Source organism: Dermacentor silvarum, chromosome 2 (assembly GCF_013339745.2).
Source record: "Dermacentor silvarum isolate Dsil-2018 chromosome 2, BIME_Dsil_1.4, whole genome shotgun sequence".
NCBI classification, from domain to species: Eukaryota; Metazoa; Arthropoda; class Arachnida; order Ixodida; family Ixodidae; genus Dermacentor; species Dermacentor silvarum.
The window spans coordinates 208,793,481-208,808,163 of NC_051155.1; the positions used below are offsets into that span (position 1 = coordinate 208,793,481).

Sequence of the window (14,683 nt, forward strand, 5' to 3'; positions counted from 1 at the left end):
TTGTCGAGTGCGCTAGAGTGCGCCTGAGTGCGCTCGTTAAGTAGATAATTAGCTTAAGTGTGCTTTATAATTAACTTCTCAAAATTCGCTTTACGTCTGTAGCGCATGTCTGATACGAAGAAAACTTCGTCAAAATAATTTCGTCGCACTTTCGCCATGAGGAGAATTACGCCTTTCTCGTGCACGCATGCATTACGCAAAAATTAGTAAACCTATGCGGACGTGGCCAACATTTGGCGCCGAAGCTGAAAGCTTGTCTGAAGGTAGAATGATGCCTCCGGTATGTACCGGGGTTATGTAATGTCTCGCTGTCTATATATGACACGCGCACAACGTTAAAAAGAAAAGAAAAGAAGAAAAAGGAAGTGATATGATTCGGGCTCTGCTATACCGACTTGGCAGCGCCAGCGACCGACGAACACCTCGCCATGCGTGCACGTCGCCCTGTCGATGATGAAATCCTGTTCACCTCTTCAGCTGAACTCGACGAAAGAGCTCAGCGTCTTTAGTGCGTCTCTCGTCTATTGTTTTTGGGCGATGAACGGCACCGTGAGCGGGTCAGCGAGCGAGCAAGCGAGCGATGGAGCGATGATGGGGTGGTTGGTGGCCGAGTGCAAGAAACCCACGCGCATACACTTTCTTAGAGCTTCAGTCGAGCTAACTCTCTCTCTCTCTCTTTCTCTCTCTCTTCTATCATCGACAGTTGCGAAAACTGCATAACTCAGTCTCGGTTCGTGATGGCGTACATTAAATTTCAATTGAAGCGTGGTTCTCGACGCTGTTTATATGCGAGCATACCTCTACTCAGGCGACGAACGAGTTTTAAAAGAGTCGAGCGACCGCGAGCGATGCATCCTGCGACTGTCAACAGTTGCGAGTCGCGTGGGTGTGTGGATAAATAATGAACGGATACGTCGCACATAGTGTTATGCGCAGTCGCACAGAAAACGGCGTGTCACGGCGAGTAATGTTCCATCCGCCGGTGCTTGCTCTTTCTCAAGTGGATTCGATCGAGCTGCTCGCGCAGTCACGCTTGACCGCTGTGGAGCTGCCCTCGCCTTTGCCAGGAGAATACAACGCGAGTATATGAACGTACCGCATACACGGTGCTGTTGTCCCCTCTTTCGTGAAGCATTTCACGTGGTAGTGTGCAACTTAGCGCAACGTTGGCTTCTCCTCGTTGAAAGGTGAGCGATGTGCTCGCGTACAATGGAAAGGTGCACGGTAATAGCTTCGTTATTCGCAGCAGCGGACGTTTACAGGAAGAAACCGTCGACGTGGAACGCAAGACAGGATGCGTGAAGTCCTTCTAGCATGCTCTACGCATAGCTAATTTGACTCTTCGATTCTTGGCTATGAGCGTCTGAGTAGAACCACACACGATGTTGAACAGTGTGCGGGACTGTCTTTCGAAATGCGTGTACGCGAAAAAGAAAGAAAGCGAAACTATACCTGCAAGAAGCCATAACTGTTACCAATTGGTATTACAAGACATTTCATGAGTTTGGGACACGAAATATGCACAACACTGCCGACGACATACGTTACCGCAAGCTCAACATTTGCGAAACGCTATACAACGCGTATCACGTGCAACATGAGTGTAGAGAATTCATTCATTCATTTCGAGTGACCACGAAAAGCGTCTAGCATACTGCAGGTAGCTCTTTAGATACTAAGAGCACAGAGAACACGCAGCCGGGTCTCCTCGGCAGTGCTTATTAAGTTATATAGTGATATTTATTTTTCCAAGCATTTTCTGTCAAACAAGACGTAACACACTAACCCATTCGGTCATGAGCCGACATATGAGGCGCACGTCCGCATCTGGTCGCATGCATCGATGCAGGCGAAATTCTAGACACAAGCTGCGCATTCAACTTTTCAGATTCGCATTGGAGAACCCCTGACTTAGCGCAATACAATCATACCCTGACTTATCGTATGAATGGCTAACTAATCTTGAATCAATTCCCGAGTGCGTCACTGTCATCGCTCATTATTCTCAGACGACTGGAGTACTCGGCGTATTTTACAGCTTGTAGAAGTGACAACAAATTTACGTATATAGTATATACTTCTTGTAACTGAGGGACCCCTCTCATTGCACCCCCAGTCGTTAATTGGAAACTCGAACGTCAAAACGCGATTTCCGCTTCACTATACCTCTATATGGTAGAAGAACAAGCATTTCCTTGCGTACACACGCGCGCGTGCACTCCCAAGGCGAGGCTCTAGCATTCAACTGCGCTCTCATGGAGGGGGGACAACCGTCCTCCCAGAGCGCGGGGCGTCGTAAAGTACGCGCTTCTCCGCCAGTTTTCTTGAAAGCCCGAACAGGTGCTTGCTCGTCTTCCGAGCAATGCGCGAGCGAGCATAACGACTGCATCCAACAGCCGTCACCGACTCTCTTCAAGAAGAAGCAGGCAGGGAGGGGGAAGGGGTCTCTTTCTTTTCTTTTTCATTTCTTTTTTTTTTTCATATTCTCGACCTTTTCCTCTGCTCTTCGTCTTGTCCTTTCCTCGCACACCTCCTCAACTCTTCCATTCACATTTTCTAGTCTTTCGTTCCTAGTGGCCGTACTTGCCCTACATAGCATCACACATCGACGCAGCGCAAGCGCGCTGCGGTTCCTCGAAGCACTGACGCCGCGGCGCGTCCTGCGCCCGAAAGAAAGATGTAAAAAAAAAAAAAAAAAAAAATGCCGCAGCTGCGTACTATATGCGGGCCCGAGAAGGAGAGAGAGAAACGCAAATGCGGCTCCGAGCCGCAAATTGTTCGCAGGCGCGGGCCCTCGCGTTGCACTTGCCGCCCATTTCAGGTCGCACAAAAACGATTGGATCACGCCTCCCCCAACCACCCCCCTTCTCCGGACAACGTCTTGGCGGAAGGCAGCGCACGCCCGCCACGTCGAGCGGCAAGAGCTAGCCCGCGCTGCCGCTCAAAGGGACTGTCGCGCCCGTTAGCGACGCGTGAGCGACACGCCGCGTGTCAATATCGCGGCGCCATTGACTTCGATGCAGCGATCGATCTACTACTCGTATATACTCTGGCTCTCTCCTATAGCTCCCCGGTTGGACTTTATTTCGTGACGGATTTCACTGATCAATTCGTAGCATATCTTTCGGTGCCTCCACGAGTGACGAACACACTCGGTGCGGCGTCACGCTTATTTTTAAGAAGGCTGGGGCTATTTTGTAACGATTCATTTCATTCTCGATTCCGTTTCACCCTTCCTCATTAGCTCAGACGATGCCGCGCGGTAGTCCCGTTACCGCAAGGACCGGCCACTAGGCGCGACAAATATGAAGAAGAAGAAGAAGAATGGGAAATGGAGTGGATCGTTACAAAATACGGCCCTTGCTCCGAATCTGTCGACAGGGCCACGATTTTGTAGCGATGCCTGCCGCTCGATTATATGCCACCGTTATCATCCACAGTTTACGGCCGGCTGATCGCTTTGATAACGCGAGCGGGACGTCGCTCTGACCACGGACAACGCGCGAAAAGTGCGAAAAGGAATATCATCGGAGAAGGAATCGCTGTAACATCGCGGCCCAGGGCGTGCCATTTCGAACCGGGTCTACCCCACTAGGAAGTGTCCTCAGCAACTAAGCAGAAACGATCTACTGTCTACTGTCCAAATCGATAGTGAAGTCCACCATTAGATTTACAAACATTTTTTTTTTAACACTGGTTGATGTGGAGCGGTGAACGACCTTTTCTTTTGTCCCGTACATTTGATTTGCCTGTTCGGTGACTGCATCGAAGGCCCTCAGCCCATATCTGACTCGCTAGGTGCCTGTAAATTGTGGAATACTATACAGAGTGAGTATAATATAACGCCACAAGGTCGCCTCATCAAACTTGTTGCTTGCAAAGTATTTCTACATTAGACGTATACTTCCCAATCCGTCTTTCCTGCGATATGGCATGTTGCAGACAGCAGGACTGCGCCAGTTTTACAGGGTGTATGTACTTTTATAGACCCAGGTGGTGTCCGATCAAGTTTTGCTAGGTGTAATGTGTGTTGTCGGGTTGTATCATACTTGAAATTGAAACAATCGAAATTAATGTAACTAGTGCTTGAGAGAGAGCCGCAGTCAAACGATTTATTTGTGGAATATTTCAATCATCGGGAAGAGTGTGCTTTTGTGATTTTGTCCCGGTTGTACTGCTATTCATGCTGCCTTAAACCTGTTACCTCTGCCGCAGTTTTTCGCGCTTAGTGCACCCGTTCAAACTATTACGTGATTGTGGTTTCTAGAGCGTACAATGTTGCTATCGTGCAGCGGCAAGACACCTTGAAATTTTGATATTCTGCTGCTAACAGTGCCTCAAGCGTCTCTTCATTGTAATAAAATTATTACAAGAACTAATCAAACATATGTCAGGAATCAGAGTGAGAAAGAGAGAGAAATTTATTTACAGAAAGGCAGAGAGGTCGGCCTGAGCTGTAACTTGCTCCGGCCTGCTACTCTACACTGAGGAAAAGGGACGGGGAGGAACCAGAGCAATCAGCAAAGTAGTCGCAAAGCCGAAGCACCAATTCGGGAGAGAGAGGAGTTCTTTTTGCCGGTTACGGCTGACCACCGGCTGACTTTCAAGGATAGCGCACGGATAGCGTACTCCCTTACGATCGGAATGGCCAATAGCCCACTTTGTGACTTCAGCGGGTGCCGAGAAATAATCGCGCATCTTCTTTGCGAGTGCCCTCGTTGCAATCCGCAAAGAGCAGTGATCTCAGCCACGCTGGACCAACTGGACAAGCGCCTCCTCACGGAAAGTTAAAATTCTTGGAAACTGGGCTACACGAACACCAACGCGAGCCGCTATAGAGGCGCTACTTCCTTATTTAAGAGACATCGGACTATGCGACAAGTTGGGAATGTGCACTGTGTGACGTCGAATGTATTAGTAAGACATTGACACTGTGCATGACTATACATGATGCCTTTTCAGACTGTGTGACAGTACCCACGTGGACAGTTCTGTATTGTTTTTTTTTTTTCTATTCTTCCATTTTCTCTTATCTTTCGCACCCCTTTACCCCTCCCCGATACAGGGTATACCCAACCTGAGATATCCTCATGCTAACCTCCATCTTTCCTTTGCTTTTCTCTCTCTCTCTCTCTCTCTCTCTCTCTAGATAGCGAATTCAATTGAAGCGCATTCGCTACAAGAAAAAAGAGAAAGAAGAAAAGAAAGCGCCAGAAAAAAATTGAGCTGATAAAATAGAGGAGGTAAGCAAGAAATGAAAAACAGGGACGGCACACATCGTGCTGCCCCTGATAGTGTATACAGCTCGGGGAAATCGCGAGAATTACTTTGTGATAGCATGATAGCAGAAAGCTCGACTGAGAAGTGCAATAAAGGCTATAGTTGACGAGATGTGCGGTTTTTGCGGCCCCAGTACGAGGAAGTAAGCCACGCAGAGACAATGAAAATATGCAAAAATCTGAACAATGAATGGACATTGGGATAGCGTTTCCCTGTGCGTAAACATGGTGAAGGGTGTTTTTCACTGGAGAAAAATCCGAAGCGAGAAACAACGGTTTAAACTGAGGTTAGCGGAATGTGTCTACATTTCGGTATATTTTCGATGGTTTGCGCTGTTTCTGCGGTACAAAATTTAGCCCGTCATAACCTTTCCAAGGCGGATTCGTATAAAAAGCAAAACGTTGTATTATCGCTGAAATACCAAACTAATTGAGTATTGAATAATAAGTAGGCAGGTGCCATATCATTTCAATACGTCCGTCCGTCCGTCCGTCCGTCCGTCCGTCCGTCCGTGTGTGCGTGCGTGCGCACGTTCGTTCGTTCGTTCGTTCGTTCGTTCGTTCGTTCGTTCGTTCGTTCGTTCGTTCGTTCGTTCGTTCGTTCGTTCGTTCGTTCGTTCGTTCGTCAGTACTGCATAATTAAGCCCACATAAATTATATTAACACTGTGGTAGAGCTAGAATGCTGTACCACAGTGTTCTAATTGATACTTCGGTAACTGAATTACGATTTAAAATGTTTACAATAAATTGCTTGAAATTGCGTGAAACAAAATAAAATGCACACACAACTATATAGGACAGACAACCTCTAACAACATACGTGGCAGTTTGCATTGGCGCAGACGCCTTCATTGTTATTTTGTTTTACTTGATTTTTTTTTAAATTCCTGGTGACATGGAGTTAGGAAAGATAAGATAGCTGCAGCAATACATGCTAAGCTAAAACGAAAACAAAAGTGTGGGAAGATTCGTAAGACGCGCGACTGCCCCTACTCAGTCAACCAGGCGGCCAACTCATACATCACGGTCGGCGATCTTTTGCTGCCAATTGCGAATGGGTCCGTACTGTCGTTTCCAAATGCTGCTTTTAAGTGGCGGGCGGTCTAACAAGACGTTATACCTTACGGGTTTACACCGCACTCGCTTAAACGTCGCCTACAAGAATTACTTGTACAGACTGCAGCAATTCACGCGTTCGCCACAGTGCAATGCGATAAGTGTGCGTCATATGACCTAATTGATGTGTTACCTCTGCGCGCGCGCTATGCGGTATCAAGGGCTACTATAAAATGTGCCTTAGATTTACGTGGCCTCTCCGTGGAGTTCTGAATAATTGGCCCTCAGAAGAGCTCTCTTATACTTTCTCAAAAGCACTGACCTCGACCAGAAACTTTTTAGTTACCTGTTACTGTGCGTGCTTGCTTGCGTACTTGCGTGCATGCGTGTACGTGAGGGGGGCGCATGGATATGGCCAGGCAAACGTCTCTAGTATATTCATTCAAGAATATTTCTCTTTCTCTTCCTGCCAAATCTGAACATGTGTGCTATTATAAGTATGAAAAAAAAAGAAGCACGAAGATACAAAGTGACAGGATGGGGCATTTCTGACAAAAGCAACTGTACTGCTGCCCGGTGTAAGTTGTGAAGCGGAGGGAAGCGCACGCATGCAAAATGGAGGAAAACACGCGCGCGCTTGTTGCGTTTCATCAATTCATCAGTGCGACATTTGTCCCGATTGACGCTTTGACGCGATATGCGTCAAGTCTTGAGCGTGAAAATAGACTTGGGGCTATAGCGTTGTGTGATACAGTGAACTGGAAAAAGAGGGAGAGTGAAAAAAAAAAGACAAATAATTTCCTTTCTTATCCTTGCGGATTTGAATTCAGCCGGATATAGTCATTTCACGCGATTTCTTTCGAATCTCACACTTCTCGATTACGTACACCAATAATGTCATCCAGAGAACGTATATAGGCGGCGTTTACTGCACACGGGATTTGTGAAAACAGAAAATTGGCACTTTCGCCCGAAGGCGGATAGCAAGGCTTAGCGTCACGCTGAAGGCGTCTTGCGCTGCCGTGATAAATTGAGGAGCGTGCCAGCGGCGTTGCATGGCGTTGCACCTCGATAACAGTACAGCAGGACGACGCCAAAGGCGACGGCGCAAATACGCCTCCAGCATCCGTATAACTGCTATCATATAATAAATGAAAAACGAAGTCTCGCAAATCCTGGGTGCATGTATGCTATATATAGCTTCGAACTCAAAGTTTCAGTCCGCGGTAAATATTGCGACTTACTCTGAGAACCCTTAAATTAGAAGCGCGATGCATTAAAGGGACACTGAAAAGAAACACCAAGTTTAGAAAGACAAAGTATTCTTGAAAAACCTCTATTTTGGTTTCTTTCGCGATAATAGGTATTCCATTAAAAGAGGAAATGAAGGTCAAAATTTTGTTTTTAGTATCCGGGCGCAAGAATCGAAAAATTATTTTAAAAATTAAATTTCGCGGCAAAGTTTCAGCTATGTTACGTCATAGCGCGACGTCATAAAATTTCAAATAATATTTTCCTATTAGAGCCATCATGGCTCTGTAAATGTTCTTAAAACTTGCTGATTAAGTTCATACTTGAAGAAAGAACAGCGTAAAACAGACGAGGACGAAAAGAAGGTACAGGTACAACGGACGGGCGCTCGTCCGTTGCACCTGTCTTCTTTTGCGCAGTTTTTTCTTCAAGTATTTATGCACCAACTCACCCACATCAAGCTCCTGCTGATTAAGCTCAGTCTTCGGTTCTTTTAGGATGCAGTCTATCTATAGTCTAAGCTCAAGCAGATGCTCGCGAAAATACCAGACATCAAAACGAGCTGGCACGGGAACTTCGAGATGGCGGCGCCACCCTAATATCGTATTTGCATCTTTTTTGGCCTAACAAGCGTCTTCTAACGTTAAGGCTGGCTTTTGTTTTTGGTCTTGTAGCAAGGTGATTTACTAATACCATAGCTGGAATAACTTTTTCTATTTACACTGTAAAAATGTTTACACCCTTAAGTGTGTTTGCTTGTCACACGGGCAACACCCCCACCGTTAGTGCCTTACAAAAATTTATAGAAGACGACTACGGAGCATCTAACTATAAAGGTGCGATGATGACAAAAGACGTAGTTGAAAAATACTTAATCATTCTGACAGCCTTGGGCGCACAGAAATATCCGACAGGAGAACTTCACAGGGATAGATATGAAACTTTATTTAATGCACTTTTTATGCCGCCTATCACAGCTGTCATCATTTTTACTTGCAAGAAACAGTCGCCAAACAAGATCCCATCATTGGTTCCTACCAAAAATTTGATCTTACCCCTTAAACACGTGGGTGTTAGCCATGCGACAACCGACATCCTTTATACACCCATAAAGGTGTCGAAATGTTTAGAGTGCTATACGTCCATTTAACAGAGGAGAAGTTCACATTTTTCGGGCAAGTCATGCCCCGTAAGCCTTTGTGGCAGACTGTACGTGTGCAGGCCAAACCTTAGTTCTCACGTTTCTCCGTTAAGGCGGCGTTGCTGTAAGCTGCATGCAGTGTGTGGAGCCAATATAAAGCGTGGAAAGGACGTGCTCGAGAATCGTGCACCGTGGGCTGAACGAAGTCGAATATGTGGTTGCGCTCGTTACTTCAACAAGAGTCGAGTTGCGAGAGGACACGGTGGTGCTTAATTGAAGCTGCACGAAGTGAGACAGAAACTTCGCCTGTTTAGCACTCACGATTGAACGAGGTAACAGCTACGCATGTAGCGCCGTGATAAATGAGAAAAAAGAAATGTATGTAACACTAGACGCAACGTAGTAGGCGGAGTTGACTAGAAATACATCTTTAGGGAGTCTTTTCCCCTTAACGGGCCACTAACTTTGATGCTAACACCAAGTATCAGGGCCCTACTCAGAATATTTCTTCAAAGATAGCCACGAGGAGTCTTATTTAAGCCTACGGTGACCATTCTGGAGGGTCATTGGTATACGTGTAAAACTTTTTTACTCGTGGATTAATAACAGTACCGACAAGCAGTTATACTGGCTACAGTTGCTTAGGTAATAACTATTAAAAAAACGAAATACCTACTGGAATCGCAGGCATATCCCTGAAGCTAGACATATTACACGAAACTTCTTGGTTATCGAAAATGTTCTGGGGATTATTCTAACCTTTAACCAGTCCACTGTATGCTTAAGGCCGTCTGCGAATACATGCATGTATAGTACTTCTATAGGGCAGCACCTAAAAGATGCATAGTGCCCGCTACTCGAAAGTGCGAACATATTCTTCACGAAGACAATTCTCGAGCCGCGGAGAGTGAAGTTAATTAACAATCTAGTACTGCTTACTTATAAGAACTAAGCCTCGAAGACTACATAGATTTAGCTGGGGGATCAGTTAGAGAGGCCTTATAGACTGCAAATATTGTAGGTGCCTGCATCAGGTATGAATCTCAGGTATGAATCTCTCGTTCCCATCTGAAACGTTGATCTAAACAGTGTGGATGACGATGAAGCGTTAATGTTAGATGTGATGCAATAATGTACTATTGGATCAGACGGTTGTCGTTTTCATAGTGTTCTGCTTGAGATTGCGAAGCATTTTTCGAGGGGTTGCTATCAGGGTCTTTTTACATTAAATAAGCTCACCAAGCGAGTGCGTACCGCTAAAAAAAAACGCTGACTGAAGTATACGATAGCAATATGAATTCTCCCATAAGACCGTTCTCTTATCTTATCTCAGCTCTTTCCGCCGAAAGTGCGAAGGGCACTATCAAAGCGTTCCGCTTGAAGGTCAGGGTGAACGTATTCCCTTACGTACGCAAAGTAAACCAGATCGTCCGCTCATCCACCGCAAAGAGCACAAAAAGACAAGCAAAAAATGAAGCGGCACGCTTACAAACAGATTTGCATGTCTCGCTGTTGGTCCCAAACTATAGAGGCCTGCTCAGAGGTTCCTAAATATTGCAGAGGAGGCTCTACAATGATTGTTCGGTTATGCTTACGAGCTTGTAAGAATCGAGCCACTTAACTACCGAGACACATTAGTCCTTGTTTGCATTTTTTTTTCTATATCGACCTTCCGTTTGCATTCGTTCTTTTAGCCGCGTTCACAAAATTGCAACAGCTCATTTTTTTTTTTTCTCGCTCTGATATTACTCTTTTTTTTTCCCCAACGGATGTCAAATTATAGTTACAGCTGCATGGAACCATTCCTGTTTCCTTTGTTTATCATTTTTTTTTTGCTCTCACTGTCATTGTGAAAGAAAAGAATAATTAACCAGCTCATTTTTAAGAGAAACAGCCGTTTTGTCTTAAAGGAGCGGAGTTCTGTTTTTTTTTGTACGTACTTCGGAGAACAATGGCTGTGATTCATCCTATAACATTCAGTGAATAGGTGACTGGGAGAATTAACCACTTTTAAGCACTTGCAATTTATTTTTTTAATCAACCCGCTTCAGCCATGCAATTTACTTTTTAATCGGCCCGCTTCAGCCAAAATTTCTTTTACCTTCGACCATTCCTGAGCTTTTGGTTCATGTTCTATATTCGCGTGCGCTTTACTAGAATATTAGTGTCTACGTGGAAATTGGAGAGCGAGCATCGCGAAGAAAAACGATGGAAAAAAATAAAAAGACAATTAGTGAACGAGACAGGCAATTGTTAAGCAAGTACTCCTATGAACGGTTACGTCGAAATAAGCTAAATACATAAATGAGACCGCGAATAAAACGTTAGAAAACACTACTAGTAGTCGCGCATTGATTTTCGTAATGACACTATTACTACCTTTCCGTATATGTGAGAATTAACCAAAGCTATGCCATTTTTTGTTGCCTTTGGAACTGTTTGGTAAATGTGACGCACCTAACCCTGATAGCAGCAGTAGTGACACACTAGCAATGAGAGGACAAAGACTGTTTTGCCCCCGAGACATATGTCAACATAGACACTACTCCGGGAGTGTGAAGAGGGGTGGAATGGCAGTGTCTTATAGTATCTCAATCAATTTTTTTTTAATTTGTGATAATTCTTATATCCTTGTTTGCCGATCACGGTTGCTCAGATACCAAGCTAGAACCTTTGTCACTCATATTAACTAACGCATGTACCGCAAGTATCTACCTCCACTTCAGTTTGCCTGCTGCGAAGGTGCTGTGTAAAGGCTTTCTAAACTATATACTTAAACAACTGAGCGCGAACTCTTATCCTCCGACGGACGTCGTAGTATGCGAAATGTTTCGATGTGAAACGACATTATGATAAAGAGGTTGACATCGCTTACAGATGCATCGCAGGGATATATGTCTCGCGAAAGCTCCTTTCTAAACCAAATGAACGCCCTTAGCGAGCTGGCAGCGTGTGATTTACGGCACGTAAAAGCTTCAACGGGTGCATTTGATTTTGAATACGAGCACTATAAGGCTGGACTGTCGCAAAACCTGTGCCCTGTTCAGAGCGACCCGGTCGTAAAAGAACGCGAAATAAAAGCAAGGACCCGGCGTTTTTTCCGTGTTGTGAGTCGCACGTAGCTTTCAGCCACAACGCTTTTAACTCGTCCTAGCCGCAGATTTTGTTTACACAGTCAATAAAATGACGAAAATGATATTTTTTTCTGAATATTTAAAAAGTAGAGAGAGAGAGAAGCTGAGAACTATAGAATGACATTCATAAGGCGCAACAAGTGGCGAAATGCTAAAGTAGAATTGGCAGCCACAACGATCTCGATGCAGAACCGCTGCATATATAATCATCGCAGCTAACATGTATTAAGTATGCATTATTTTCTTTTTATAAGATACTACAACACTACCGTCTTCTTCTTGCAATTGATGTAACTAAATAGAATATATCTTCCTTATGAAGGTAAGGACATGGGATCGCTACACAATACAGATTAAAGCGAGTCAGTTACCTATTTAACTACGAATATATTATTGACTTGCACCGTGCAGCGTAAAGATCGAATCTCGGCTGGTACATATTTTGCCTTCTCATTTTAGAGTAGAGAAAAATTGTCCCAAGACATCGCTCAAACACAAGTAGCGCCATATATCAGTGCTTACCTCGATCCTCCAAATTGTCAGGCCGGGCTGCATCCCGACTCCTTGAAATGCCGGATCGACCGAGACGCCCATGTTTTCTGAATGCCGCACGCGTGCGTTGTTTTCCCTCGGATCACACAAACGAACTATTGACGTCGGCTACACTCAAGGCGAGCGGCAAACGAGAGCAGACGACGCGCAATGGACGACGTTTTGCAGACGACACGGGCAGTCCGAAATGGTTGTGCTCAGCCACTCGGAGCGTTTATCACTCGCGTCCCAAAGCCGCAAAGAAGAAATGAGTCTACACCGACTGCCTGCCGGCCGCTAAATAGGCCGAGGGGAGCTGGTGTTGCAGCCGGTTGCTGCTTCGCATGGCCGCCATGCGTAATCAATGAAACAGAGGATAAAAAAATGCGCGCCGGAAGTCCCTGCGCCTACAGCCATCTGGGGGCACCAAGCGCGGCTTGCTGGGCGGCGCATTTCTCGCGCTACTCAGGAGATGGCGCTGCAACATTAAGAAGAAAGAAGGGTGGCTAAGATGACTGACAGCAGAAAAATTTACTGACTGACAGTAAAGAGAGAGAACTATTAAATGAAATACTCAATATTACGCTAACGTTGTAGACAGCGGCAAAGAAGGAGTGGTAAATGTAACGTCACAGATGAAGAAACAGTACACTGTATAAGATCAATGGAGAGGAAGACAGTTATGAAACAATATCGAACAGCAAAAAAAAAAAAAAAAAAAAATGAAATCGGAAGAGAAAAATTATGAGTGCCCTATTCTTCGAAGTCAGATCAGGATGTCTGAGAAAATTTTTAGGAGACGATTCGTGCTCAAAGTGCGGAGAGAGAGGGAGTTGAAAATTGCGCAGGAGCCATCGACTATGATTGCCAATGTAAGCGAGTCGCCTGAACGAACGAACGAACGAACGAACGAACGAACGAACGAACGAACGAACGAACGAACGAACGAACGAACGAACGAGAGAACCACCATTTTTCTTAAGACCGCCCACCGACCGACCAATCGACATGGACCATCAAGTAACCTTCAACCGCCGACCACGGTCCAACCACGAAAACAGTCCAACGAGCCAAAGAAAGCTATTCACTTTAAAAGAAAATGAAAGACAGGGAGCTCAACTAAAGGATACCTCCAGGTGGCTACCCTGTACTGGGGAAGGGGGAAAGCGGCACGGAAGATAAGAGAAAAATAATGGGGGAATGTACGATATGAAACTGTATGTGCGTGCGCTGTCACACAGTCTGTGAAGACGCCACGAAGTCATACACAGTGTCAATGTCCCACTGAGACATACAACGTCGCACGGTGCCCAAGAATTGTCGCGCAGTCACAATTTGTCGCCAAGTCCAGTATATTTGAGGAAACTCAGCAGTGCATTTATAGCGGCTCGCGCTTATGTCCGTGTCGACACCAGTGTGCAACAATTAATATTGATTTTTGTTTGTAGGCGCTAAAAAACCCCGTGTGCTTGCGTTATATAGTGCACGTTAAAGAACTCCAGATGGTCAAAATTAATCCGGAGCCCTCCACTACGGCGTGCCTCATGATCAGAACTGGTTTTGGCACGTAAAACCCCAGAATTCAATACAATTTGTCCAGCTGGTCCAGTGTGGAGCAGATCTAGCACTGCTATCCATTGAGAATTAAGGCGCCAGATAAGTTATCTAGGGCCTTTATTGAGAGTACCCATCCAACTATACCTGGAAGCAGTAACCCTGTCCGAGGCGAATAGGTTTTATAGGCAGTAGGGGAAGCGTAGTGAATCGGCGGTGCAGATTGTAAGATGGCTAGAAGATTGATGGAGCAGAGGAAGGGAAAACACGAGGTGGTCGATCGCGCATGCCACCAAACAGGAGTTTGGTGGCATGCGCGACTACCTTGTTTTAGAGCGCATACCCACACCATCATTATCATAATCACCACATCAACTGGCAATTGAAGCTGAAGAAAGGAAGAAAAAAAAATCGAGCATGCATGAGGAACGATTGCTGCAAATAAACGAGAACCGCTGGGTAGCGATGGTTCAGGTTCGTTTATTGCTGCAGTGTAGATAATGGGCTGAAAAACGAAAAAGTGCATTGTAGCTTGCGAATAAATGCGCATGCCAAGGTGGAGCATATGTAGAATTAAGCGTTTGCGGTATAAACAGGGAAAAAATAATATGACAGCAGACGTGCGTTACATTACAGGGATCACAGCCCGATTTCCAGTGAAGGCGTTTCTTTCGAGCTCTTGCAATAGGAATATCAGTGGCCTGTCATAAAACCACAATATGGAAAACGTAGCCC

The 14,683-nt window shown here is 45.4% G+C and overlaps 1 protein-coding gene across 1 annotated transcript in view; it reads right to left on the minus strand.

The window, feature by feature from the left end:
* Positions 1-12,716, minus strand: part of LOC119442503 (gelsolin, cytoplasmic-like) — a 104,472-nt gene extending 91,756 nt beyond the window's left edge. Inside the window, 1 exon segment of the mRNA XM_037707405.2 lies at positions 12,386-12,716. Coding sequence (XP_037563333.1) covers positions 12,386-12,457 — 72 coding nt within the window. The 5' untranslated portion in view covers positions 12,458-12,716.
* Positions 12,717-14,683: the final 1,967 nt, after the last annotated feature.